General features: G+C 33.5%; 3 protein-coding genes across 6 annotated transcripts; 2 read left to right on the plus strand and 1 right to left on the minus strand.

Moving 5' to 3' along the window:
* Positions 1 to 1,553: 1,553 nt before the first annotated feature.
* On the plus strand, positions 1,554 to 11,874 carry LOC130809064 (uncharacterized). 2 transcript variants are annotated; one of them, XM_057674690.1, is made up of 23 exons: positions 1,554 to 2,036; positions 3,133 to 3,263; positions 3,765 to 3,849; positions 3,939 to 3,992; positions 4,082 to 4,173; positions 4,305 to 4,408; positions 5,133 to 5,205; positions 5,320 to 5,725; positions 6,231 to 6,554; positions 6,625 to 6,813; positions 6,909 to 7,004; positions 7,096 to 7,159; positions 7,798 to 7,925; positions 8,018 to 8,264; positions 8,698 to 8,926; positions 9,099 to 9,222; positions 9,303 to 9,361; positions 9,460 to 9,556; positions 9,630 to 9,819; positions 10,459 to 10,560; positions 10,646 to 10,770; positions 11,027 to 11,086; positions 11,530 to 11,874. In XM_057674690.1, exons 1-23 carry the CDS (start codon positions 1,998 to 2,000, stop codon positions 11,632 to 11,634), a joined length of 3,123 nt encoding a protein of 1,040 aa, XP_057530673.1. In that variant the 5' UTR covers positions 1,554 to 1,997; the 3' UTR covers positions 11,635 to 11,874. The 2 variants fall into 2 exon arrangements, with proteins under 2 accessions (XP_057530673.1, XP_057530674.1); XM_057674691.1 differs by having other exon boundaries at positions 1,677 to 2,036; positions 6,646 to 6,813.
* Positions 11,875 to 13,714: 1,840 nt separating this feature from the next.
* LOC130809066 (uncharacterized) lies at positions 13,715 to 18,359 on the plus strand. 3 transcript variants are annotated; one of them, XM_057674693.1, is made up of 10 exons: positions 13,715 to 13,988; positions 14,146 to 14,265; positions 15,391 to 15,473; positions 15,686 to 15,769; positions 15,862 to 15,937; positions 16,034 to 16,106; positions 16,201 to 16,274; positions 17,325 to 17,418; positions 17,737 to 17,816; positions 17,915 to 18,359. In XM_057674693.1, the coding sequence occupies exons 1-9, from the start codon at positions 13,865 to 13,867 to the stop codon at positions 17,801 to 17,803; spliced, it is 795 nt and encodes a 264-aa protein (XP_057530676.1). In that variant the 5' UTR covers positions 13,715 to 13,864; the 3' UTR covers positions 17,804 to 17,816; positions 17,915 to 18,359. The 3 variants fall into 3 exon arrangements, 2 of the variants coding, with proteins under 2 accessions (XP_057530676.1, XP_057530677.1); XR_009040767.1 differs by having other exon boundaries at positions 13,717 to 13,988; positions 17,378 to 17,418; XM_057674694.1 differs by having other exon boundaries at positions 13,723 to 13,974.
* A 1,009-nt stretch (positions 18,360 to 19,368) lies between these two features.
* Positions 19,369 to 24,416, minus strand: LOC130809065 (cullin-3A). Its single transcript, XM_057674692.1, has 2 exons — positions 23,845 to 24,416; positions 19,369 to 21,509 (listed from the first exon to the last, which is right to left on the minus strand). The coding sequence occupies exons 1-2, from the start codon at positions 24,000 to 24,002 to the stop codon at positions 19,469 to 19,471; spliced, it is 2,199 nt and encodes a 732-aa protein (XP_057530675.1). The 5' UTR covers positions 24,003 to 24,416; the 3' UTR covers positions 19,369 to 19,468.
* Positions 24,417 to 26,455: the final 2,039 nt, after the last annotated feature.

A 26,455-nucleotide genomic window follows, 5' to 3' on the forward strand; every position in this document is an offset into this window, starting at 1 on the left:
TATATATTGTACAATTTTCGGCTATTTGTATAAAATTATTTAAACATTTTCGGCTAACAATGATTTTATTATACTTTATACTAATTAAGCAAATAAATATATAAAACTTTTCAAATTAGACAGTTTTACGATGAGACCATATCAATTACTTATTTTAGCATAAAATTTGGAATATATCGCCGAATCATGTTAAAATATATTATATTACCAGAAAGTCTTGTACGAGACTATCTCATCATGAGACAAACCAATACAATTAGCACATTTTTCTAATTTATCATTTTAAAAACTATAAATAACTACTTTATTAAGGTTATAATTAATCACTTTAAGAAAAAAAAAATGATAAATTTAATTTGTAAATAATCACTTTTAGGTTATCACTTACTTATAGGTGATTATTTTAAGACACTACGAGTGTATTGGGTTAGTTCAATAGAGACGGTCTCACCTTAAAACCATCTCATATGAGAATTTATGATTAACTATATCTATCTTTATATTTTATTTTCTAATTACTTATTTAAATATATTATTATTATTATTATTATTATTATTATTATTATTATTATTGTCAATGAATGTTTTAATACATTAGTTAGCGTTTGCCATTTATCATTTACTTTCTCCGTTCTAAAATACTTATAACGTTTGATTTTTCACACAATCCTATACACTAATTTAATCGTTAATATCTGTAATTACGTATGATAAAAAATTATAAAAATTTAATGTTATTAATCTTTACATTGAGACGAAATAAACAAAATTCCACTTGACTATTTTTCAATTATTGATTAAAAATTAATTGTAAATTAAAAATAATGAATAAATCATACGTTCTATTAATTTTATCGTATAATAGCAAAAAGGAAGTTTAATTGTGAGCATATTATTTTTCTTTTTTCATTGTATAGTATTAATGAAATTTAATTGATTTGCATTTTTACACTTAACCATATTTACAAATTTATATTTTCGGAAAAAAAACTCATATTAATGGATGCAATAAATCACAATTATTCCAATTACACAGTTGTATATAAATGCACTGTTTAAAAAATTATAATGGAAAATATATAATATACTGTGTGGAATATTATATATTGTTTGATAAAATTCTGGAATTACACCGCTTAAAAAATTATACTACAGAATAAATTACATTTATTCCTTTATTCCAGTGTAATTGGAATTGCACTATTTTAGAAAATTATACTGCAAAATTACACTGTGTATAGAATTATATAGTAATTTAGGAAATTACTTGAAGTATATAATGACTCCTTTTTTCATCAATTGTTATTTAAAACTAAAATGACATAAAATTCAATTAATTGATCATTAAAATTAATTATTTACATTGTTAGACTACCATAATTATAATTTTAAATTTTAAAAAAAATATAAAGTATAATTTACAATCTTAAATTTTATTAAAATATTAACATATTTAAAAATCATGTATTAGTTTGTATTCTATTAGGAGTATTATATACGAGGTCGTACTCTACTACACATGGAGAGAAGTCAAAAGTCTCTTCCTTTCTCCCCCTCAAGCCTTGACTCATCATTCATCAACCAATCAAATCAAGCAACAATCAATTTAATTACGTGTAGGAATCCTAGGAGCAAATCCTAATCCAAATCTTTCGAAAGGGTAAAAATAAAATACAATTAAGTCACCGACCAATGACCATATCCAACTCTATTAAAAAGGAAACAATTATTTTTATAATTCAAAACAAATAACAACAAAAGGAAAGAAATGATTTTTATTGTTTTGTTTGTCCAATGTCAATTTTCCACCTACATTTTCATTCAGAGGGACTGAGGGAGAGGGAGTTTCTCGTTGTTAAAGAGTAAGACAAACTAGTAACTGAAATCAATCAATCAAACCACTTTCTTCTTCTTCCAAAAACAATTGTTTTTCTTCATTTTTTCTGGGTTTGATTTAGTTTGTGGAATTGTGGGTTTGAATTCTTATTCCTATAAGGATGTTTGTAAAGAAACTTGTGGATAGAGCAACCAAGAAGGTTTTGTTACTACCCATTAACTCTTTTTTGCATAATCCTTGCTTTTTATTGATTGAATGAAATTTTATGAATAATTCTTGGAAATATGTGTATATATATGGTGAATTGGTGATGGATGGAATTGGATTTTTATGGGTGTAAAGTATAAACCCATTTTCAAATTCTGATTGTGATGTGCTGCCATGAAATTAACTTTTTATGTTGCTTGCTTTGTGTCATTAAGTTAGAAAGTAGAGGTGGTTAATGGGGCGGGTTGGCCCATTGGGATTTGGGTTATTGGTCAGTAATGGTGTGTGTCCTTTGCACATTTCTGAATTTTCTTCTGTATTGATTGGGACTGAGTTTGATTTTTGTTGAACCAATTGCCACGAAATTGGTAGTTAATAATTATCTTTTTCTGTCTTTTTTCTTCATTCTTTAACTTTTCCTTTTAAATCCTCATGTATATTATATGTATTAGGGGAAAATAATGTCTTATCATATTAATTATGGTCTAAACTTTATAAAATGTTGAAAATTAGAGTGATGACATGTTTTTAAGGATCAATCTAAATCATTTCCATTACCGTCATTTAATATCACTAACAAACTGGCCGTAAAGGTAGGAATAAGATTGCGATTGAAATCATTGCATACATTCGTTCTACAAATCGCTCCTAGATGAAGCGGCAATGGGGTAATGGAGTGTTGTTGTAGCCTTGTAGGGTGATAAGACATGATTTATTGTTTACATATTAGTTGTACTTACATTATATATTGAGCCTGTTGTATTCAAGGTTGGATGAAACATTAACAAAAATCCTTTTTAATAGAAGTATTGTATATCATATGCTAGTTTTAGTGATTTTTCTTAGTACAAGATGATTATATGAAAATTTTGGCTTGTTTTATGATGAACATTGAGCAATTTTAGGTAAAACTCATAGGATGGTAAAAAAAAAAAAGTCCTATGATTGAACCTTCTTTTGTTCAATGTTCGAGCATGTAAGTGGCTTCCATCTAGACGAAATTTAAAGGGTCGAATATATGACATTTTACTGTTGTGGTGTATCATTTGATAAAAACTGATGCATATGATGCTAAAATTATGGTGCAGCCAGGAGAGAACTTGGAATGCTTGAAACCTGAAGATGTAAACCCTCGTCTAGCTTTTCATTATGGACTCCCTTCTTCGGCTGCTATGTTCGCTTATGATCCAGTACAAAAGATACTTGCTGTTTCCACCAAGTTTGTCCCTTTTATTTCTGTACTAAATACAACTTTAAGCTGCATTTTTTGGCAAAATGTCTAATCCTGTTAAGAATTATGGGTTTAACATCACAAACATCGCGCTTCATGTCCTGAACTCTTGTGTTTTGGTAGTTCTATGAATGTTGTATATATAAGAGAGTACAAATAGTATTACTTGTAAAGAAATTTCAAAATCAGTAGTTTTTGTTAAAATTATGTTAACATGGTCTTGACCAAAAGCGCTTGTGGCTCAATGGATAGAGCATCTGCTCAATGCAGAAGGTTTGGGGTTCGACCCCTATTAGGCGCAGGTATCATATGGGGGATTTCTTGACTGCACGCATCCTTTTAACTCCCTTCTTGAGGGGAACAGATATGATTTGTCCGCATCTTTCAGGAAAAAACCCCATTCGAACCTTGCCTTGTGCGGGAAACTGGGAGTGTCCTTTACCTTTATAATGCTTTATAATGGTCTTGATGCTTTTTTTTTTTTGGTAGGAACGGGCTAATCAAATTATTTGGAAAAGACAATACACAAGCTCTGTTGCAGTCCAATGATGCACAACCTAGTAAATTTTTGCAGGTATTTTCAAGATTTGCATCAAAACACGTTATTCTTACTCGATACAATGCATCAACTAATGCATGGTTTTTCTCCTTTATACATTTTAGTTCATTCAAAACCAAGGTATTCTTTTGAATGTCACTTCTAAAGACCAGATTGAGGTAGCTAAAATCTTTTACTTATCTCCTTACCTCTTCTTTTGCTTGTTTCTTTACACTTATATTCACTTTTTGACATGACTTATAACTAGGTTTGGGACATAGATAAGAAGATTTTGTGCCATGTAGTTGATTTCAATGAGGTGATCACATCTTTTGCTGTGATGCAACATTGTTTCTTCATGTAAGTTCATCATCCTTACATTTGTGTACAACTCTACGAGATCCTCATTCTAGGACATGATGCCCTTTGGTCTTATTATTTGACTCATGGACTAAGACGTGTTGGCTAAATGATTCTCTTTGCAATGAAAGATTAATAGGAAATCATGCTGGTAATGTCATGGTGTGGAAACTTGACAAGGAATCATACCAGATGGAAAAAATGAAATATTGGATCCCTTTTGTTGCTTCACATGGTGAGTTTACACCCTTTAAATCAATTCACTTCTTCACCTCTGAATCCTTTTTTGCTAAGATTGTTATTGAAGTCGGAACATAGAGTTTGTATCTACATTTAATTTCCGAGTTTGGAATATTGGACTCAATATGAATCCATAGTGGGATAGTAGAAAAAAAAATCTAAGACGTATAATTCCATTATCCCCGTTTCATTAATGGCTCCCACCTGTGGAAGGTTGGGGGTGGTTTGACGCAACCTTACCCTTGTTGGTGATAATAACAAAGACTTATACTCGTACATTCCATTACCCCTGTTTCATTAATAGCTCCCACCTATGGAAGGTTGGGGGTGGTTTGACGCAACCTTACCCTTGTTAGTGATAATAACAATGACTTATACTTTTACTTTCCATTACCCATGTTTCATTAATGGCTCCCATCCAAGGAAGGTTGGGGGTGGTTTGACGTAATCTTATCCTTGTTAGTGATAATAACAAAGACTTATACTTGTACATTCCATTACCCCCGTTTCATTAATGGCTCCCACCTATGGAAGGTTCGGGGGTGGTTTGACGCAACCTTACCCTTGTTAGTGATAACAAAGATGTATACCTGAAGAATACATTAATGAAAGTATTACATGTATTTATATACTATCATAATGTGTTGATTTACTCTGACATATTGGGTTGAGTTTGGAAGGAGAATAGGAATGACTTATGAGAGCTTTGTTGCTTTCAGGATGTATTAATAAGGGTCCAGTTGATCGTGCTGTAACGTATATATTGCCTCAACCAACTGCAGAAAACAAGAGGTAGTTCATCGAATGAGGGCAACAGCCCAACTCTTTCTCTCAACTTGTTCCGTTTGAGACATTAACATCATTAACAATACGCTAATTACTGACAACTTTTATGTGCAACTGTAGAATTCTGCTTATCTTTGCTGATGTATTGATGATATTGTGGGGAATCCGGGAAAGCAAAGCTGTATTTACCGTATGTAGTAGTGGAAACACGAGTCACTTGTCTTCTCAAGAAGCTAAGAGAGTAACCTCTGCATGTTGGATATGTCCTTTTGGGACTAAAGTTGCTCTGGGATATGACTCTGGGGATATTTTGATCTATACCGTCTCCAGTTCAGACGCAGAAAATGGTTCGCCAGTGAGTGGAGACTCCTGTAAAAACCAAATTGTTAATACTTCTAAGATTAATCTCGGGTATAGATTGGAAAAAACTCCTATAGCATCATTGAAGTGGGTGTACTCGGGTGGAAAAGCTAATCGCTTATATGTTATTGGCGCTTCTGATGACTCATCGACAAACTTGGTTCAGGTATTTGGATCAATTCTGATCACTTTTCAACCGTCTTACAGAATTTATTGTTTTGATCTATACACGTACCGTGGTTTTCAAGTAATGGAAATGGCACTAAAACAGTAGAACTAGGTCTTAATTTTTCTACTTTTCAGCTTGTGTACTTTTGGCTAGTTCCTTTTGTAAGTACGATTACCGCTAAATACTTCAGTAGGTTAGGTCTTTCATTGTAGTACATTCCAGTACTCCAATGCTATTAAGTGACTCCCATTTAGGGGGTCACATGTATGCAACGTGACCCTGATATGATAACAAAGACATTATTTTCAATAGACCTTTGGTAGCAAACATCATCTGAAACTTCACATAATAAGAAGTGTATATGATTTCATGAATAATCTGTAACCAAAGAACTACAAATCTTTAGGCCCAATTGAAACGATGGACATATTTTATTGAAGTATCCGGAATTTTTTGTTTTTGATGATCTTTTAGTTATTAAAACTGAAGTTTGGAAATTCAGGTGATCTTGTTGAATGAAGACGCAGAATCTCGAACAATCAAAGTAGGGCTTCAGCTGCCAGAACCATGTATTGATTTGGAAATTATTTCATGCCCAAATGAACAAAGCAAACATTACCAACAGTATTTGCTTCTGCTCGGAAAATCAGGTCTCATATATGCATATGATGATCACTCTATTGAGAAGTGTTTGTTGCAATTCCAATCAAAATCTTCGGTAACACTACCAAGTGAACTGATGATAAAGCTTCCAATTTCTGCTTCAACTACTACTACCGCGCAATTTATCACTAACCATTTCAACAGTACGGATGCAAAGGATGAGGTGATTAAAAACTATTCTCAACTCTTTGTTTTTTTATTGTCGATTTTACATAAAAGTAAGATTTATGCAGGATTACAATTCTCTTCTGAAGAATTTCCCATCTGTACTTCCTTCTGTAGCAAAGCATGTTGGCTTACCTCAATTTACTGGATTCGCGAAGGTTAAGAACCTTTATATTACAGGACATGATGACGGAACTATCAAATTTTGGGATGTTACATGCCTGCTTTTAATCCCCCTTGTATCATTAACACAGCAGGTAATTATGCACAGTATGAACAATAGCTATTGTTTACTTTATTGGAATGCAATCACACAGAATCCTGGCTTATGAATTATGATCTTGATGCACAGAACGACGATGAATCATCTCAAAGTGGCATAGCAGTTACAGCAATTCATTATTGTACTTCATCACGACTGCTATTTTCTGGAGACAAAAACGGAATGGTAAATTTTCTGGTGTAGAATTTTTGAAGAAGTTAATTTCTTATTGGGTTTTAGCCCATTTGTTCTTATAAAAAATTTCATTGTCACACAGGTCCGTATCTATCAATTTAAGCCTGAACCATTTCCTGTGGAAAATGGGTTTTTCTCTTTATCAGGTAGAGTTTCATTGACCATACCTAAAACTTCTAGCCACAATGATTTGTGTAATGTCTCAAGTTGCCCAAACGAAGCCCACCTTTACATTCCTTGGCCCCGTTGGGACATGACTAGGGGTGTTTAATGGGCCAAATGAGGGCCGGGCCGGGTCTAAGTAAATGTGGCCCGAGTTGGATAAGGCCCCTTTAAACATGATATGGGCTTTAAATGGGTTAGGCTTTGAGAGCCCAATCTGGCCCATCTTATTACTAAAAAATATTTTAATCCCCATTTATCAATTTATAGCAATTAAATTTTAAAAATATTAATAATCTCCATCGACATTGTCATTTATAATATTTAAATTATACATTAATTATGTTATTTACAAAGGCCCATTTCCGACCCTTATTAAGCCTTTTTATAGCCTGCTTCATTTTAATTATAGTAGAGCCCGTTTTCAACCCGGCCCATTTTCGTCCCGGCACTTACAAAGCCCTCCTAAAAACGGGCCGGTTAAGGGCTCAAAATGGGGGCTCGACCTATTGAACACCCGTAGCCATGACATGTCTCAATTTTCATTGAACTCATATTTTATACATGATACAAATGACTAGTTTCTAAACATTAAACATAATTGATTTGCTAAGTACTTCAGGAAGTTCAAAGAAAGGAAGCAATCATATGATCCATGGTGTGAAGTGTATAAAGGTCAATGGGTCTGTATTGTCTTTTGACATAAGTAGCAATTCAAGGCACCTTGCAGTCGGCTCCGAGCAAGGGCATGTAAGCTTGTCTATTATTCTTCCCCTTTAATATCTAGCTTTTCATTTCGTTCCACTTTGCATTTATTGAGTTTTGCATTACATTCTTTGCAGATTTCAGTGATTGATATAGAGAGTTCTGCCATCTTGTATCAGAAAAAAATTGCAACCGAGTTATCGGCAGATGTTATATCTCTGAAATTTGAATCACCTAACATTCAAGGCTTTGAGAAGAATGTACTGCTTATCATGACAAAGGATTCATCTTTGTGGGCACTTGATGCTGATACCGGACATACACTGAGCGGTAGCTCAGTGCACCCAAAGAAACCATCAAGAACTCTGTTTATGCAAATTTTAGGTTACCCATATCTCTCATTCAGAACTATGTTTAATGTCATACTTTCAATTGGTTGAATCATATTACACGAACGCTATATATTAGTGTTTTGGAATCTTAGGAAACGTTCTTTGATCCAATAGAAGCTAATATAAGTCATGGTGTTATCTTATCCATGATCATAAACAGTAAATATAACCATAACACTGATCACAATGCATAAGTTGTGTGTCATAAAAGTAGAATAGAACATAACAATAACAATAAAGGCAAAAAACAGAAAGACAAGGTTTTCTATCTTGATGCAATCGAAAAACATTATTTTAGTGTTTGGAATCGCGTTTTTGTATAGTTCTGGCTTGAGCGACAAGGTGCGCTTCAATGGGTTGTTGAACTCAGAAATCTAGTTTCTGTGACAACTTTGGAGTTTTAAGTGGGTTTAGTTTTATTTCAGAGGCAAGCCGGGGATCTTCGACAGAGGAAGCACCACAAAAACAGCAAGTGTTGCTTAGCTCTGAGAAGGCTGTATACATCTATTCTTTACCACATATAATTCAGGGGACTAAGAAGGTTATCAACAAAAAGAAGTTTAATTCATCTTCGTGTTTATGGGCTTCTACGATCTGCACTACCTCCAGTATAGGACTTATACTTCTCTTTTCATGTGGAAGAATCGAAATACGGTTGGTTCAAATCAATTTGAGTATATCATGAATTTTGAGTATCCTTTTATCTTGATGCTTGTATTTGTAGAAAACCGTTCCCTTTTCTTGGTGATGAACAATTATTGCTCGTAATCGTATTCCTGAATTATGTTAGTCCAAATTGACAATAAAGTCTTCCTTGAAACTGTAGGTCACTCCCAGACTTATCTGTTGTGAAAGAAACTACATTGAGAAGTTTTACTTGCTCAACCTTGAAGCAAAATGCGTTTCCTGACTACTTCGTTTGCTCTTCAGCTGACGGCGAAGTCATAATGGTACAACGCTTTATATTCTTTTTCTCGGGAATTTTCGATTAATTTATACTTAGGCTACTTGGGTTTTGCAACTTATCCAGATGAGGAGCAATCAAGAAGTTGCTGTGGCTTCAATGTTGCTGGAAAACGGAACGTACAGGTATGCCTTTTTTGCACTCTCAATCGTATCAGACTCTTACAATCTACATTTACAACAGATTTCTTGATTACATTGACTTGTTCTTTCAATCGTACCAGACTCTTGGACTCTCTTTCTCGAGTGTATAATGAAAATCTTACCGCTTTGGAGAATGCAACAACTACTCCTTCCGTCCATCAGAAAGAAAAGAAAAAGGTTGTCATCTGTGAGTCTTCGGTTTCCATTTTCAGAATGACTGAATGTCCTTCGCTTGCTTATATTTTATCAGGGGATGTTTGGCACTCTATTCAAAGATGTAAGTGGAAGTAAAATGAACCATGGAGCTGATCCTGAAGCTGTAGATGGGAGAACAATTTCTGAAGAACTAACAAAACACTTTGCAGTTTCCAACTTTCCTACTCAATCACAAGGTTTTGTTAACACTACAGTGGAGGATGAAAATAATGACTTAGATATTGGTAAGCCCCTATTTAGATCATATGTTAACCTGTGCATGTTTGGCCTTCTAGATCATCATCCCAATGAGGCCCGCTTAGAGGTGTTCAACGGGCTGGGTCAGGGTGGGGCGGGTCAAAGCCCGTTTAAATCAGACCCACTTTGACCCGTTTTTAAAAGTTCATAAAATAGTTTTTTATTCTACTTTATGGTCCGTTGAGTCGACCCACCTATGCGTATAATAATATCATATAAAAATTTTTAAAAAAAGTGGTAAAAATATTTTCTGCAACCAATTCCTATAATTATCCGTCCCGGCCCAGCCTGACCCTTTACACCAAGGCCCGTTAATGACCCGACCCACTAATGACCCGTTAAAAATGTGATCCACCTCGCCCCATTGAACACCTCTACCGCCCAAGACAAGGTCTGGAGAGGGTAGGAAAGAAGGCAGACCAATACCCTCATTTCGAGGAGGTCGAGATCGAAGGGAACAAGTCGACTTGATTTGATGTCAGCAATCAATAGAGAAAATGAGATTCAGCTATGTTTAGTACCTATCCTGTTTGCATATAGCTGTCGCCATTTTGAGCTTCATCTTTTAAAATACCTCAGACGGTTGAATCGTATTAGTGCATAATGTTATTCGGGTCTTTCTGCAGACGATATTGATCTTGATGATCAGGAAGAGAAACCGAAAGGTAACAATGTGAGGACATTACTAAATACACAGAAATTGGCAAGCAAGTTCCAATCCTTCAAAGGTGTGCACATTCTTTGTTCAATACACATTTACAAGCAAGTTTCAATCCTTTCAAGGTGTGCTTATTATCAAACTAATATTTCCAGGGAGACTGAAGCAAGCAGTAAAAACTGAAAAATCTTCAGCACAAGAAGAACCACAATATGAAAAGGCTGAGACAGTAGATCAAATTAAGAAGAAATATGGATACTCCTCATCTAGTCCCACTTGTGTAAGAATCGCCCCTTCTTTTTCTCGGACTTTAATGTTTCTTTATGCTACAACTACCACATTCCATCATCGAGTGGCTCCCACCTAGGCGGGGTTTTGGGGTCTGATGTATGTATATTACCCTTGTTAGTAATAGCAAGTAGGTTGTTTTGATTGACCCTTGGTAGCAAACATCATTTATAACTTCACATAAAAAATTACTAAACGTATTTGTGCGTTCAATATCATAAAAGTTGCAACTAAATTTTCACTTACAGGAATCAAGTGCTGCTAAAATGGTCGAAAGCAAGCTCATTGAGAATGTGAAGAAATTGCAGGTACGAAATGTGTGCATAAGCTTGCTACATTTTCCTTAGCTAAAAGCGTCTTTTGATCATGAAATAGTCTATTCCTTAATCCCGTCTTTTATTTATTCGGGGGTAATTATAATTCATACAGACAAGAGCGGAATTGATCAACTTGTAGGTTTTGAGAATTAAATCCCCATGCTAAGGGTACAAGAGAAAGCTTGAGCCACTAGATTAACTCATAATTCTCATATGACCATCTTACTTAGTCCTGAAAAGGGCCTTTTGAAATCGGACAATAGAAGCTTTACATGAAATGCATAAGGCATGTCTATTTTTGGAAACCCAAATGCTTGAACTAACATGTAGCCAAAATCAAGAAAAGAAGATACTTAACTTTGATTTTTGTGTCTAGGAAGTGATTATTAATATCATTGTAACACTGTCTATGTTCTTGAATTCTAAATTTTCAGGGTATTAGTTTGAAAACTACAGAGATGCAGGATAGTGCTCAGACATTTTCATCTATGGCGAAAGAGACGCTACGATTAGCTGAACAGAAAAACATAACCAAGTAAAACCATCATATATTCTGTGATTTAAGGACTATCAACTATGGTTATGCGTCTATCTTGGCTGGAATTTTTACTTTGTGAGGATAAATTTTCTTTATTTTGTTGGCTTCTATGATCATCTATGTATAAAGTATATAAGTATATTTATAATTGTTTATTTTAACCCAAGTGTAAAGGTATAGGTACATGGGAAATCACCAAGTTTCGGTTTGAATAGAGCAATATATTTTAAGTTTCTAAGTATATAAAGAGCAAACTCAGTAGTTCAAGTTTTTTTTTCTTTTGGGATTTTGGGTAAGATCAATCCCCTATCAACAAGAGGAAGAGTGGGAATTTATCGCTTATTAATTCTTTTAGTGATTAGGGTTTAATTTTTACCATATACAGAAAGATTAATTCTCTTTCGTCATCTTGCCTACAAAATATTTTCATTACTTAGGAATTATAAGAAAAGAAATTTTGTCGGCGTGTGCAATTTAAGACTGCAACCATAATTAATAAATAAGTGCTCTTATATCCCTTTAAATTTACTACAAAAATTGAAGAGCAATGACTTGATCACTTAAAGTAGTTAAATATGTTTTTCCTTGTTAATAGTCTACAAAACCAATCAACATCATTATTTTTAAGTGAGTGTAACATGAATGTTTTTTCTTTTTCTTTAAAATTGCAGCAAATTTGCCTTTTTTTTACAAAAATAATCGTAAAATTAAATCTTACTTAGCTTTCATCTTTTCTTATTCTACTCTATAAGTTAAAGAAAAAAAGCAAAGAATTATAAAAAAATAAAATGCTTGTTAATTAATCTACTTGGACTTTATCCTAATTGAATTTCTTCTTACTCTATTTTGTGACCATCATCAAATGGAAATCCGTCTAAATATTAGGCGTTTTAATGGACGAAATAGAAGCACAAAAATAGCATTTCTCTAATAAGAATCCTCTCTTCAAAGGTTTTCTTTCATTGTTAGTAACATTCTTACATACTGGACATTTTTTTACAAACATCAACAATATCACCAATTCATCCATAGAAATTTGAGCAATTTTAAATAAAAAATTGTCTATTTATTTCTAAAAATAAAAATCAACTAGCACTAAATTGAAATTTTTGGTTCATTTAAGTACTTTATTCATCAACAAATTTTGTTATATTCTCTATTTTAATTTCATCTACATATTTAATTTGGTTTTAATTTCATACTTTCACCTACATATTTCAACTATTTTTCCATTAAACAACACACTTTTGCCTTTTTTTTAAGGGTTTTTTTTTACCTTTTCCTTTTATATTTATACAATTATACTTGGGGGTGTTTTCGGATTAGGGAATGGGGTTGAGACTTTGAGATTGAGACTTTAATTAAGTCAAGTGTCATGTTTGTTTAGGGGGAATGGGCATGAGACTTTCAAGTCTCAACTCTTTAAGTTCCACATTTTAATATCCCAGGGGTAAGAGGACATTAGGGATGAGACAATGGGATCCAGGTGTTGCATTTATAAAAAAATTATATAAATGGCTACAATAGGAATTGAACCTGTGACTTGTGGGTTGTGAATCAATGCTTACACCAAGTGCTATTCAACTTTCTTTACTAATAAGATATTTTAATTGTACTTAATATGTGTTTAGTTGTACAACAAAGCTCAAATAAACATTGTTACAATTCCCAATACCTATTTAATTAAAATCTAATTCATTTTTCTTAATTATCTCCTTTTTTTACTCTTAATAAAATATCCAATTGAAACATTATTTTTACTTATATATTTATAATTTTTTTGAATTTTTTTAGTTAGTTATGCTCACACTAAGTTTTAACTCTGGATCCGTCACTGAATGAGACTTAAATTTATTTGAAAATGATAATTTAGCCATTAATAAAATAAAAGGGACAGGATATATAAAGGGCTTATTGATAACTTTGTAACTATTTATAATTAAATTCCTTCCCATTCTAAAATTTTACCAAATAAAAATATAAGACATTTTTTTTAAAATCTCATCCCAAATCTCATTTTAAATTTTAAATATACTTCTCACAATTTTTATTCCCATCTACCAAACACCCTCTTATTGCAAATGTTATAAAATGGAGTGAGAATATTGTGACCTAAAATTTGTTAAGATTTTGTGTTTGGTTTTGGGTTTGTTTTACGGCTTTGTGCAACAAGCCAACAATGAATCCGGCAACCTCGTCTACTTGAATTCACCCTTTTGTCCCTAGAAACTATGGAAGCAAGTTTGATCCGATGCTCCAATTTCCCTTTCTACAAATTGAATCCGCCCAAATTCCAACATATACTTCTGCAGACCATCAAAAAATCCCATCTTTCCTCAAGGTCTCTTCATACTGGTTGTTTACTCTTCTCCATAATCACCATTATCATGAATTTGCCAATCAAAATCTTTTTTTTGCAATTTCCTGATTTTATTTATCTGTTATTAAGGCAATTTACATGGGTAATTACAGTCTTAGATATCAAATCTGAATTAAATTACTTAAACTGCAGATAATGGAAGGTCAATGAAGAAGAAAGCATATGATGGATTGTTGTTAGATGCTGGTGGTACCCTTTTGCAACTCTCTGAGCCTGTCGAACAAACCTATGCTAAAATTGGCTTGAAATATGGTATGTCTTCTATTTTACTGGGTTTATTTTTTTCAACTTATGAATTTCAATGGTCAATTCAAAATAGTATAGGATGCGCCGAAGAATCAATTCTGCATAATGTGTATAATGTGTATAATTCAATAATAATATTCACTACAATTCACAGGTTAATGTCTCATTTGCTTTTTAAACACTATTTACATTTCACTCTATATTCATATTTGATTCTTAAATAATAAGTTCAAATATAGTCGATTGAGATTTTTGATTTGTTTCAATATAAAGAATATAACTTTCTATAACTTTTAATTGTACTCAACTAGAGATATTATGGATTGAATTAATATATTGATAAATGTGCCAAAAGTAAAGGGACATTAACTCTGAATTGGAGGGAGTAGAGTTTTTAATCAAATAGACTCGGTCTAGATTCCCTGCTATGAATTGTGAAGTCTTTGGTTTTATTGTAATTGATTTGCATATAGTCATTATATTATTAGGCTTCTAGTTTTGATTTCTCAATGGAAAAGGGCAGGCAAAATTAGTTAAAAACCCATGTGGCATCTGCAGCTGCAAGACTACAACTGCAATATTATCCCTCTGTCTAGTGTTTCAACTAAATTTAACTAAGGAGTCTATCAATATGGCATTTTTATTCGTAGTGTTCTTGTGATGTGTTTAGCTGACGGCGTTAAATGGTGGTAATGAAAATGGGTTTTGTTAATTTTGATGAGATGTGCTATGTCATTCCCATCGTAATGAAGGTTTCATTTTCAATTATGCTTTTTTTCTTCACAATTTTTTATTAGCACGTAATACTACTTCCTCAAGTGGTAATATGCAGGAATGAGTTTTTTAAAGAAAAAAGAAAGTTAGAGTAAGTAGGACGAACAGAGGTGGTTCTAAGCATGTGCTTGCATTAGGTCCCTAAATTTAGAGGCCCAAATTTTACTTTATAATATTTTGTTTGAGCTATTTTTGTGAGAAACCGTCTCTCGTTGATACAAACTCAAAACAAGAATTTCATATGTGCGTCTCACGGGGAGACCGTCTCATACAAAAATTGTTGTATTTTGTTTTAGGTTAATTACTTGTTTTAGGCCGTCATGGATAGCAGAAACTGATGTGATACAATACTGATAGGGTTAAGTGCAACTGCACCTGAAATTAGGCAAGGATTTAAGAGAGCCTTTTCTGCTCCGTGGCCTGAGAAACTTCGCTACCAGGTATCTTTGTACTTATCTGAATGATGAACCTTTTAGGGTAAGAAAATTTACTGAATGCTGAAATGATCAATTAGAGCAATGTCATAGTTATTCGCTTCATAACTCTGAATGTAAACTTTAAGAAATACCGTCCACACTCCTTAGTTATGATTAGATGAATTAGAAGACCTTATACATGATAAAACCCCTGTGCAATTTTGTATCATCAACAGGGTGATGGGAGACCATTCTGGAAACTAGTTGTTTCCGAAGCTACTGGTTGTGCTGATGATGACTACTTTGATGAAGTTTATAAGGTGATTGGCCTGAGCTTCAGAAATCATGATTTTTTTGTGCGTTTTACGTAACTTGAATCTGAATACTGACTACTTGTTACATTTCCCTTCAGTACTATGCAAATGGTAATGCATGGCATCTTCCAGATGGTGCCCATGAGACATTGTTATGCCTAAAAAATGCTGGAGGTATTTTTCTGCTCAATTTCGTCACGAATTAGTAGTAACTTCTTGTTTTATTTATAACAAACTATGTACGCCTCTGACATATCATGCTTGAAGCAGTTAAGCTGGCTGTTGTATCAAACTTTGACACTCGATTAAGGAAGCTATTGAAGGAACTCGATGTTTTAGATTTGTATGCACCATCATCTCATAGTTCTGTCTACTGAAAGATACTTGTGTGAATTTTCTCCTCTTGCATAAGAAACTGATTTCTTAAATTCCTATAGGTTTCATGCTGTGTTGGTGTCATCTGAGGTCGGATTTGAAAAACCAGATGCTCAGATATTCAAAAGAGCTCTAGGTATAATTCTAGCATACCTTGTTATCTGCAGGAAGAATCTGATTAGCCAAATCTGTTGTAAATCTGTTTTATGGTATATTGATGATAATATTACGATAGAAGAGATTCATGAGTTGGTCTAGTGGTTAAGGTCTGAAAGGCATATTCGCACTGCATAGTGTGGGTATGAATTTGGTAGGTAATGGGCGGGTAAAGGAAAAGTCTGACCTGCCATGCGTAGTGGTTTGGTGGTGGGTATGAGGTCTTACCCTCCCCATACCCACCGCCCTCATACACACCCGCCTTTTATTCATAATATACTATTTTTGAAGAATGATGAAAGTATAGGGCATATATAACGCAAACATTAAGTGCATGTGAGGTGGGTACAAGGTGGATGTAACTGTGATAGGTATACTCAGTTAGCCATAGTCGGTAGAGATGTGTTTGAATACGTACTCAGGTGGGCAAGCATGGGTATGAAAATTTCACCCGCCATGGGTAGTGGATAAGTGGTGGGTATGGGGAGAGGTATACACACCCGCTCGGCTATTTTATCATCCCTTGTGACAAGAGTTCGATTTTCTCCACCTACATGAAGGTCCCCTTCTCTATCCTGTAGGAATTCTCCACACTTCTTCCGGGTCGAAACAATAATGAAAGGCCTTTAACCCTGTTTGGTTCCTTCATGAGACTCAACATTTAAATACCAATTTTCAATACAAATCATTATTTGGAGGGAGGTTTTTTCGAGGGAGGGAGCTGATGAGTAATTGGGCTTTGCTCTGGATGAATTGAGAGCACCTGAAGGAGTTTGTGAGCCGATAAAAGTTGTGTAAGTTTGGGCTTGTCTCTGGGATTAAGGTTTTTGCATCTGACAATTATGATTTTGTGCTGTGGTTATGAAATTTCAGAGAAGTTTTCATAGAAGCATGAAACATCCACATAGCTTAATCCACCATGAGTCATATTGTTCCGCTTTACCGATTTACCTTATTAGCATATATGCATATATATGTATGAGCAAATGCATGCTAAAATATTCAACTTTGCACTTTTCTGAAATTGTAGACGAGATTGGTGTTGATGCTCACAAAGCTGTTCATGTTGGGGACGACGAACAGGCGGACAAGAATGGAGCTAATGCAGTTGGAATTGATTGTTGGTGAGCTAGATTGTTAAACTAGATCTTTACACAGTTCCCTGAATTCTGCTTTTCTACACTCTACCTCAATCATCATCATATTCAGTGTATCCTACTCATAGAACTATGATCAGGGTCTAGGGAGGGAAGAAAGGCAGCAACTCGTACCCATAAAGGAGAGTACGGCCAATTAGATTTTTTTTTGTACCTCAATACACAAACAATATTTGTAATCTTGAAACATTTCTTCTTGTGAAGTATAAACTGAAAAATTCGTGATAGATGATGGTAATTATATGTTTCATACAAGCGATTCATCTTGTTGGGAACAACTTGCAGGTTATGGGGAAAGGACGTCAAGTCATTTTCACAAATACAAGATCGTATCCTTGTGCTGGACCAATAGTTCTCAAAACACGGTAACCTGCTTTGTCCTTCCAAATAGTATCCCAATTCTCTTGCCTCACATGTTCCTAAATTACTTGTTATCTTAAATTTCTTTCTCCTCTTTTTTCAGGATCGACAATTGTGCTGTATAGATTGTCGGATCTTGAATCAGATAAGCCTCGTGCAATTATACCACACCAATATTAGGATTTAGCTACTACAACTGATTCCATCCAATCTTCACTGTTTTTTTCATTGTCAGTCTAAAAAGTGTCGCACAGAAAATTCGCTTCGAGTTAGTAGCGTTCTTAATAAAACTGCTTAAGAGTTGGATAGCTCATAGCTACGAATGTTAGCCTGTCTATGTTGCCGAGATGAGGTATTGCAATTAACAACCTACCTTACATGGAATGCTCTTTGCCAATTCATATTTTCAGAAAGCCAAATTGTATTCTATACTCTTATAGTCTTGTTTTGGGTTTTTAGTGTTGAGTATTAACTCTAACCAGCTAAATGTTGATTAATTCAATTGTACTAGTCCTTTTTGTTTCTTAAATCAGAATTTTGAGGTCACCCACTTCGTGTTTTCCGTACTTGCTTTTTGTTATTGGTTGCTTTTAAATGGTAATATTCATACAATTATTGATTAATTTGGTAGATGTTGAAAATGGGAGTGAAGGAAAATGAACCTTTAAAAAATTTGAAGAAATTGTAAAAGGATGGAAATTGGAAAACTAGTCCAAGTTCCACTTTTATTTTTAATGTTCAAATCACTAATATCAATAATACAATATTTTACCCTTAAATAGACAAAGAAAAAATTCTACAAAAAATTATCACTAATAATCAATTCAAGAAAAGGTTGAAATCAATTTCAAAGATGCGAGATTGAGATTGTTCCGATCTATATGAATATATAATTTCTTTTGGATCGTGAGGCGGAGAATAATTTGCTACAAGACGAAAAGGAGAATTAATCTTTCGATAGATGATGAAAATCAAACCCCATCATAAGGGTTGAAAGGAAAAGATTTCAACCACTAAACCAATTCATGATTTAGTAAATCTCACTAAATGGGCATAATTAGGACTCTTGTCAATTCTCCCTTGTATCTTTTTGGTTGAACGAGTGAGCAATTAAAAATGGTGAACAAAAATGAATTCAACTTCAAGCAATTAATTCAGTATTGCTATGCTAAGCAGACCTTGGATAACTTGCGCAATTCGGCGCCCAAAAACCGAATAGCTTACAGCAGGCTACGAGACAAATAGCGCACAACACTGAACAGCAAACTATACAAGTGAAAAAACTCGATAAGATTAAAGAAACAAAAGCTACTCAAAAGAAAAGTAAATGCATAAACAGGTAACAGGTCTTCAGGTATAATGTAATGTGATCCCCAAATCAATGCATCCATACTTCCAAGATATTCTATTATAGAGCAAATTTTGTGCATTAACTTCATGGTGCAAGTAAATTATCCTGGCAAAAGTTTTTGGCACAGAATAAAGAGACTAGGGAATGTAAAAAAGTATACCCAATATTGAAGGAAACCTTTAAAAACTCTGAGCTGAAGCAATGTATGAGCAACTGATCGGACTCATTATCATTTTAAAGGTACAGCAGCATCCAAATCCAGCTGAACATGAAAAACCACTATTCAAATGCTAGAAAACTGATCCCTTAAGCAAGGTAGCGATACAACTTCCTGTCTGTACTATCTCTCTCCAAGAATTCACGTTCAATGAGGGACTCAATGCGCTTCTTTATCTCCACTGGGTTTGGTAGAAAACGTGACTGCAACTGCTTTGTGACCTCGGCAATGATATTGTTGTGATCGAGTACTTTTCTAGATTTCATTGTTCGCACAATTGCAGCCTCTATCTGTGGCTTTCTATCCTCCTCCACCCTTTGTCTCGTTTCCTGCTTCTCGGGTTCTGATTCTTTCTGAGCAACTACTGTTCCTATCTTCACCTTGAGACCCTTGCTCGAGAACTTGTCATTGAATAAGAATACATCGTCCTCACCAATATCTTTGCTCATTGGTTCTTTCCGAAGCACATTCTTTCCCTTGACACAGGCTAGCGATTGCAAACACCTCTTCAGATCCGGGGCAGGAATTTCAGTAGCCTGCTCGATCTCTCTGTAGCCAAGTTTATCAGCATTATTAAAAAGCATCAGTACACACATTTGATAGGTCGAGACATTCAATTCATGCTTTTGACCTTTGCTAAAAGTTGCTTTTACATCAGCAGTACCCATGTTAGTTTGCCAGGACAATCTTCTTCCAGTATGAGTTCCAAGATAGTATGAGCGAAATTTTTCACAAAGTAATGACAACTCAGCTGGCAGGTTGCAGGGAACACTTGGTTGAGTGGGCCAAGACCCAGTTGTCAGAACCTGCACAACCAGCGAGGGTCCATTCCCTAGTTCAGCACCATGACTTGCATAAAATCCTTGTATTGTGTCCTGAGAAGTTTTCATATCAGTGAACATACCCTCTAGTTTGGAAGTAAATTGATAACCACATTCCGTCTTAAGCTTCACGATCAGACTTCTCTCGGCATCATCAGACACAGTTTTACCTGATAACAGTCTCTTAGCTAAGTGCTGTTTATAATACTTCTCAAACACATCTTTCTCCTGCAGGTATCGGAAAAGCATCATTACTTTGTCCAGTACGACCTCCACATCTTCTTCGCTAACACCCTTAAGACCTTTACGAAGCTTGTCATCCACAAACAGAGAGATAAACTCGGGAGAACGGGGATTTAAATTGATAAAGTACTCAAATGAGGAATTCAACGCATTTTGGAATGTCTTGTCATTGGTGAATGCCAAACTTATGATTCTATCATACTTGTCTTTTTCATCCAAAAGACGCTGAACAAACTCTACAGGATCCTTCACACGTTCTGGATCAGTTACAAGCTGCTTACCAGTCTCTCTAATGTGAGAGGTCATCACATCTCTAATGCTACAAAGACCATTGTCAACCCGACGAAACAAGTTATATGTTCTCCCAAGATCTTCATATTTGTCATCAAGAAGCATATTCACTAGGCCTGAATTCTCCATGTGAACCAACCTTGACATGTGGTTAGCAATCATCTCCCTCTCCACCACCTTCGTTATCTTGGATTCACTCTTAAGGTCCAAACAATGGAAAACCCTCTCTATTTCCTCATTTAGGCGTCTCTCAGCTTTCTTCAAGTAATCACCACAATCACAGCACTCGATGAACTCCTGAGACTCAATTCGGTAGAAATTAGCAGAGACTTCAAGATAAGGCTTCTCGAAGTCCTCCTGATAGACAGAAGCACCTAGATCCATTAGCATCTTAATTATATTCCTCATCAGGCCCCTATTTATGACTTCACCAGTTCTCTCTTTCAAAATTAAATTGAGAAGTGTGTTTTGAAGCCTTGGCTGAATGCCGTTAGAATGGATGACATAATCCCTCCATAAATTCAGACCAAGTTCATAAACTGGAGTTTTATGAGTGCCAGGGACAAAAGTTCTATCCATGTACATCAGTATGTCTCGTATCATCTGTAAAGCCTTATTATGTTCTTCCCATTTTTGATTTAGCTCTTCAAGAAATGAATCTCCTTGATTATATTCAATGTGTATCGATATTTCTTTCAAATGAGCAGTCAATGTTGTCACGAGACCCGAATATAGCTTCTCACCGTATTTGTGGAGAACCATGTTATAAGCATTTCTGTAGCAGTTAAAAGACAGATCAGAAGATGAATGACAAAACAGACAACGTATAACAATGATTCAGCAAGAGTATAGCACAAGCCAATGACACAAAGCAACCAAAAATAGTATCTGAGCATGTATTCTGCACAGCTGATAAAGTCTACCAATCAAATAGTAGGTGAAAAATTCAAGCAACAGGAGATAGAAACAGAAAGAAACCACAGAAGAGAAGCCATATAGAAAAACTCCACTGTTCACCCATATCGAAAACAGCCTTAATGAGAGAATCATTTCTTAGAGCCAATTTATTTTTTAACAAAGTTAGAATAGCCAAATGTCATGTAGCCTCCTTTCATAGACCTAAAACATATTCATTTTGATACCAGCATAGATAAGAATTAGAAATACCAAAAGTCGATATAAATTTTGGCATAATTTAATCTCCCATGAAACTACAGAGCTAAAAAGCTATAGATCACAACTGTCTTTACAGCTGATGAGCCACACAACACAAGAGAGCAGTTTATTGCAGTATCTAACAGTACATCATTGGCGTTGCATTACTTGGAACAAAAAAATGAAACTACAAAAAACTACTGTTATAAATGAAACTATAACAATACAATGAGGATTATTGCATGATCCATGTCAATCCATGTCAAAGGGCAAAGGCAGCAGATGCTTAAGGCCTTTAATAACAACAGCAAGAATTGCAAGATGCATGCTCGAAAGATGCTAATTTACTCTAATTCATGTATTGATATTTATATGATAGCTAAAATAGATTTCCTAAAAATACTGAACAGTTGGAGAACGTGAAAAGTAAAATCATGCCAACAGAGTCTTGCCCCCCAGAAAAGATCACCAAAAAAGAATAATCATCGACAAAGAAAATCTGAAGTAGTTAACCCAGTCTATTAATTGATAATTGAGCCTCACGAAGCAAGCCAAATACTGACAACATCTCACGTGGGCAAAAAAAAAACACAGTATTTTGGTATAGTCACATTGAAGTGATAAACACAAATCAATAGTGGGAATATAACTGGAACATTTAAGAAACAAAGATAATATTACAAAAAATCGCTAGTTGGTCTAGAAACAGTTTCCATCATGAATCGTAAAAGCAGCTTAAACTGAAGAACAAAATAGTAGAACAATTTTGACCATAATAGAAAAAAAAAAAAAAACCTTCTACACAAAAATGAAGAAAGGTTATCATTCTCAATTACTCACCAATCCTCTAGCATAAGCACAACAATGACACAAAAAATGAACTTAAAGTTCAGAGTCCAAGATTAACTAGACATGCATCCATCAATAATTGTCCACCACAAAACACCACAATCATCATTTGAAAACAACAAAAAAATAGCAGCAAAAAGGGAACAAATCCTATCATTAAACTACCATTTTCCATCATTAGCACATCATTCGACCTGTTTGGTTATTGGTATTTAACAATGAGAATAGTGATTAGTGATGAAAACTACACGCAATTTAGGTAGAAAAAGCTACTTGACAAGGTTTAAGATCAAGCTTGGCCTACTCTATTTATTCTTTTTCTTCACAAAATTCATTATCATTCATTACATCTTGAAAAAGTACTAATGAAAATTATGAGAAGAACACATGATTGAGGATGATAGCTTAACTGTCATGGAAATGACATAAGTACATAAAATATTTTATTTTTTGATGAGTACATAATACATTTTATAAAAACTACAACAAAAATTCATCCATTACCAGCATTTAAACTAAATGCCCCGTTAGTCCACACAAACAACAGACGCACTAGTCAGACAATTTATTCACATTTTTACCACCAACGTCACTAGTGCAATCCCATGTTTGGAGTATTTCCCTCAATATTTAATGAACCAAGCTAGTCGGCATCTGCAATTTGCAAAATATGAATCCTGTTTGTTCTATTAAGTTTATGCTTTCAGGTACTAAACATAAATCACGATCACAATTTTTACCAAATGTAAGATAAGCATGGACATATATACATATCTATCCATGATAAAATCAAAGGGTTCAACTCTCTATCATCCATATGCCACTACTTAATTGCCCTTAAAAAACACGTCAAATCCTGCTCATAATCAATGATGTAACTTTGAACCAGTACGTTCTTATAATTGATCAAACCAAAGTTTCAAATATTCATCACTAACACAAAAATGATGGATAATTAGCTACTATCCGTGACACCAAACACAATCAATAACAAAACATAACAATAATCATCTAATTAGAAGACTCCCAATAGAACCGGTCATGTTGCCTTGTAAAAAGATTTTCAAAAACAAAAACTTAAATAGGAAAAAAAGGAAAATTAAAACCTGTAAAGCTCCTCAAAGCTAAGATTACTAGAATTTTTGTTGTAAATCTCATGAATAGCATGTTCCAAAATCTTCCATGTTTTCTCAGCATATTTTGGATCAACCACAACTTTATGCTTAAACGCTTCAATTTGAAATGGCTTCTTCCGCTGATTCATCTTCTCTTTCTTGGTTTTTCCCTTTCCCTTTCAAAGCAGATGATTCTAAAAATCGAAGAACAAAGAGGCGATCGCCGACAAGACCTAAAAATGTATATATACAGAAGAAAGTTGATTAAAATGACAAAAAATGATGCGCCAAAATCGACAAGGGTTTTAAGAAAAGATCCAAGAAGGGAAGTATTAGATTCGAAAACAAAAAAAAGAGATTTGTGACAAAAACAAGGAATTTAAAAAAAGAAAAATCGGAAATAGAAATTAGGGTTTCGTTGGATTGGGGAAAAGATAAGCAATTGGAAAAAGAAGGAAGAGAGAGAAAATGCAAAATGAAAAGATTTTTATTTTCTTTAATTTATGTCTCTGTAAAATGCGAAGCAGTAAGAGGAAGATGATGGTTCTCTCCTTTTGTTTTTCTTTACTTTTGCGTTTTACTCCTAACCTTATTTTTTTAAGGGTATTCGATATTCAAAATTTTACAATTGTGATCGATTTTTCCAACACCTTTCGTCATGAGACGGATCTATATAATAGCCCATTTTTCAATTTATTACCTTAAGATCATAAGTAATTATTACAAGGTTATAAGCACTCACTCTAACACTATAAAAGGTAATTATATTAAAATTATAAGTGATCACTTTAACATGTGATCATTTTAAGACAAAAAGTATATATTGGGCCAACCCAATAGAGATGATTTCACCGTAAAACCGTCTCATTTAAAATTAGTGTTTTCTCCTTCTAATTATTAGGTCCAGTTTATTAAAGGAAAAGTTGTCTAGCTCACCTATTTGTGATCTGTTGAGAATAATTTTTACTATTAATTATTTCTTAATAATCTAACTTTTATATATTTTTTGCTGACAGCACTACTAACCACAATTTCATTGACTATTATTGATATCTACTAGCTGTTACACCCACTTTTTCTTCCTCCTTGTGCTTCTTATTTGGTATACCCCTACTCCTCTTTGGTAATATGTACTTATAATAGCCGGTTAAAATGTAAAAAAAGGGTGTTGTTAACAAAAAAATATACAAAGGTTAGATTATTTAAAAGTAATCAATAGTAGAAATTCTTCATAGCAGATGAACAATAAGTCGAATTATTCAGAATAATTTTTCCTTTATTAAATTGATGCCTACTTATATATTCTTAATATCTACTTATATCATACTTAATGTCTACTTACATTATTCTTAGTGCCTATTTACCATATCTTTAATGACTACTTATAATATCTTTAATGCCTACTTATAATATCTTTAATGTGTACTTATATCATTCTTAATGTCTATTTACATCATCTTTAATATCTACTTACAACATCTTTAATGCCCACTAAATAAGCATATAATTTACAATATTTCAAATGCCTACTTAATATTCTTATTGTGTGGTTGCTATTTGTCCGGTTCACTAAAAAAAATTTAAAAGTATAAATAAGTTTAGTCAACATTACTCCATCTATTCTATTTTCTTCATTAAATGAAAAAATCACAAGTTCTTTCGGATATAATTCTTTTTATTTTTTGGACATTTTTTTTTAACAACAATAGTTTCATTTCTCAAACCTAACCCCTAAAATTAATTTGATTATTTAACGGTATATTTTTCTTCATTATAATTATTTCTTTCTTTTACTCCTGTTTCAGCAACATTATTCCATTTGATTATATCACATTTGTCAAATGTAACTATCAAACGTAATACTTTAAATTGTACATAATTAAATTATAAAAAGTTCTTGTTAATAATTTTTAAGTTGAGATAAATTATAAATTATGAATAAAATACAAATTAAGAGTGAACTGTAAATAATGTCGTGTTGCTAAAACGGAAGGAGTAGTAAACTAATTTACTCCTTATTGCATCTTATATCCCACGTTATCACTTTCTTTAGTTCCCTTTCATGTTCAATTTGTGTTTATAAACGTATGTTTTGCTTGATTTATTTGTTTAGTTATATAACATGTTTATAAATAGTAATGTGGTTATTTTATTTATTTTACGTTATTTAATTGAACATATAAAAAAAATTATGTTTACAGTTGCTAAAGTTTATAATTATCATGAAATATTTTTAAAATGTTGGAAAATTTCAAGTGTCATCCTTAAAGTGGCATGACAAATGTAATTATTTGAGTGGAAGCTAATTTAGGTATAGTATACAGTATAATTTATTATAGCAATTCGCTAACCTAAAATTTGATATATTTAATTGAATTAAAAAATAATTTACTCAAAAATTAATAATAAAAAAAACAGTATTTAATTTTTACTTAAAAAAAATTATGTATTCGATAAATTTAATCACAACAATATATACTTGCATTATTCTTTGAAGTTATATTTTTATATATTTCATACTCATAAATCACTCATAAATCGTGCATTGCACGAGTTTCTATACTAATATTTTATAATTATTAAGCATGGACATATTAAAGAA

The sequence above is a fragment of the Amaranthus tricolor genome, chromosome 3 (assembly GCF_026212465.1).
Source record: "Amaranthus tricolor cultivar Red isolate AtriRed21 chromosome 3, ASM2621246v1, whole genome shotgun sequence".
Lineage (NCBI taxonomy): Eukaryota > Viridiplantae > Streptophyta > Magnoliopsida > Caryophyllales > Amaranthaceae > Amaranthus > Amaranthus tricolor.

What these genes read in the sequence shown, in the direction of transcription:
- LOC130809064 (XM_057674690.1), top strand. Translation starts at nt 1,998, where the DNA reads ATGTTTGTAAAGAAACTTGTGGATAGAGCAACCAAGAAG. An exon ending in AACCTAGTAAATTTTTGCAG is followed by an intron (nt 3,850 to 3,938) that starts GTATTTTCAAGA and finishes TATACATTTTAG; the next exon opens with TTCATTCAAAACCAAGGTAT. An exon ending in AGAATGTGAAGAAATTGCAG is followed by an intron (nt 11,087 to 11,529) that starts GTACGAAATGTG and finishes CTAAATTTTCAG; the next exon opens with GGTATTAGTTTGAAAACTAC.
- LOC130809065 (XM_057674692.1), bottom strand. Translation starts at nt 24,002, where the DNA reads ATGAATCAGCGGAAGAAGCCATTTCAAATTGAAGCGTTTAAGCATAAA. An exon ending in AGCTTTGAGGAGCTTTACAG is followed by an intron (nt 21,510 to 23,844) that starts GTTTTAATTTTC and finishes TAACTGCTACAG; the next exon opens with AAATGCTTATAACATGGTTC.
- LOC130809066 (XM_057674693.1), top strand. Translation starts at nt 13,865, where the DNA reads ATGGAAGCAAGTTTGATCCGATGCTCCAATTTCCCTTTCTACAAATTG. An exon ending in ACTTTGATGAAGTTTATAAG is followed by an intron (nt 15,770 to 15,861) that starts GTGATTGGCCTG and finishes ATTTCCCTTCAG; the next exon opens with TACTATGCAAATGGTAATGC. An exon ending in ATGCCTAAAAAATGCTGGAG is followed by an intron (nt 15,938 to 16,033) that starts GTATTTTTCTGC and finishes TGCTTGAAGCAG; the next exon opens with TTAAGCTGGCTGTTGTATCA.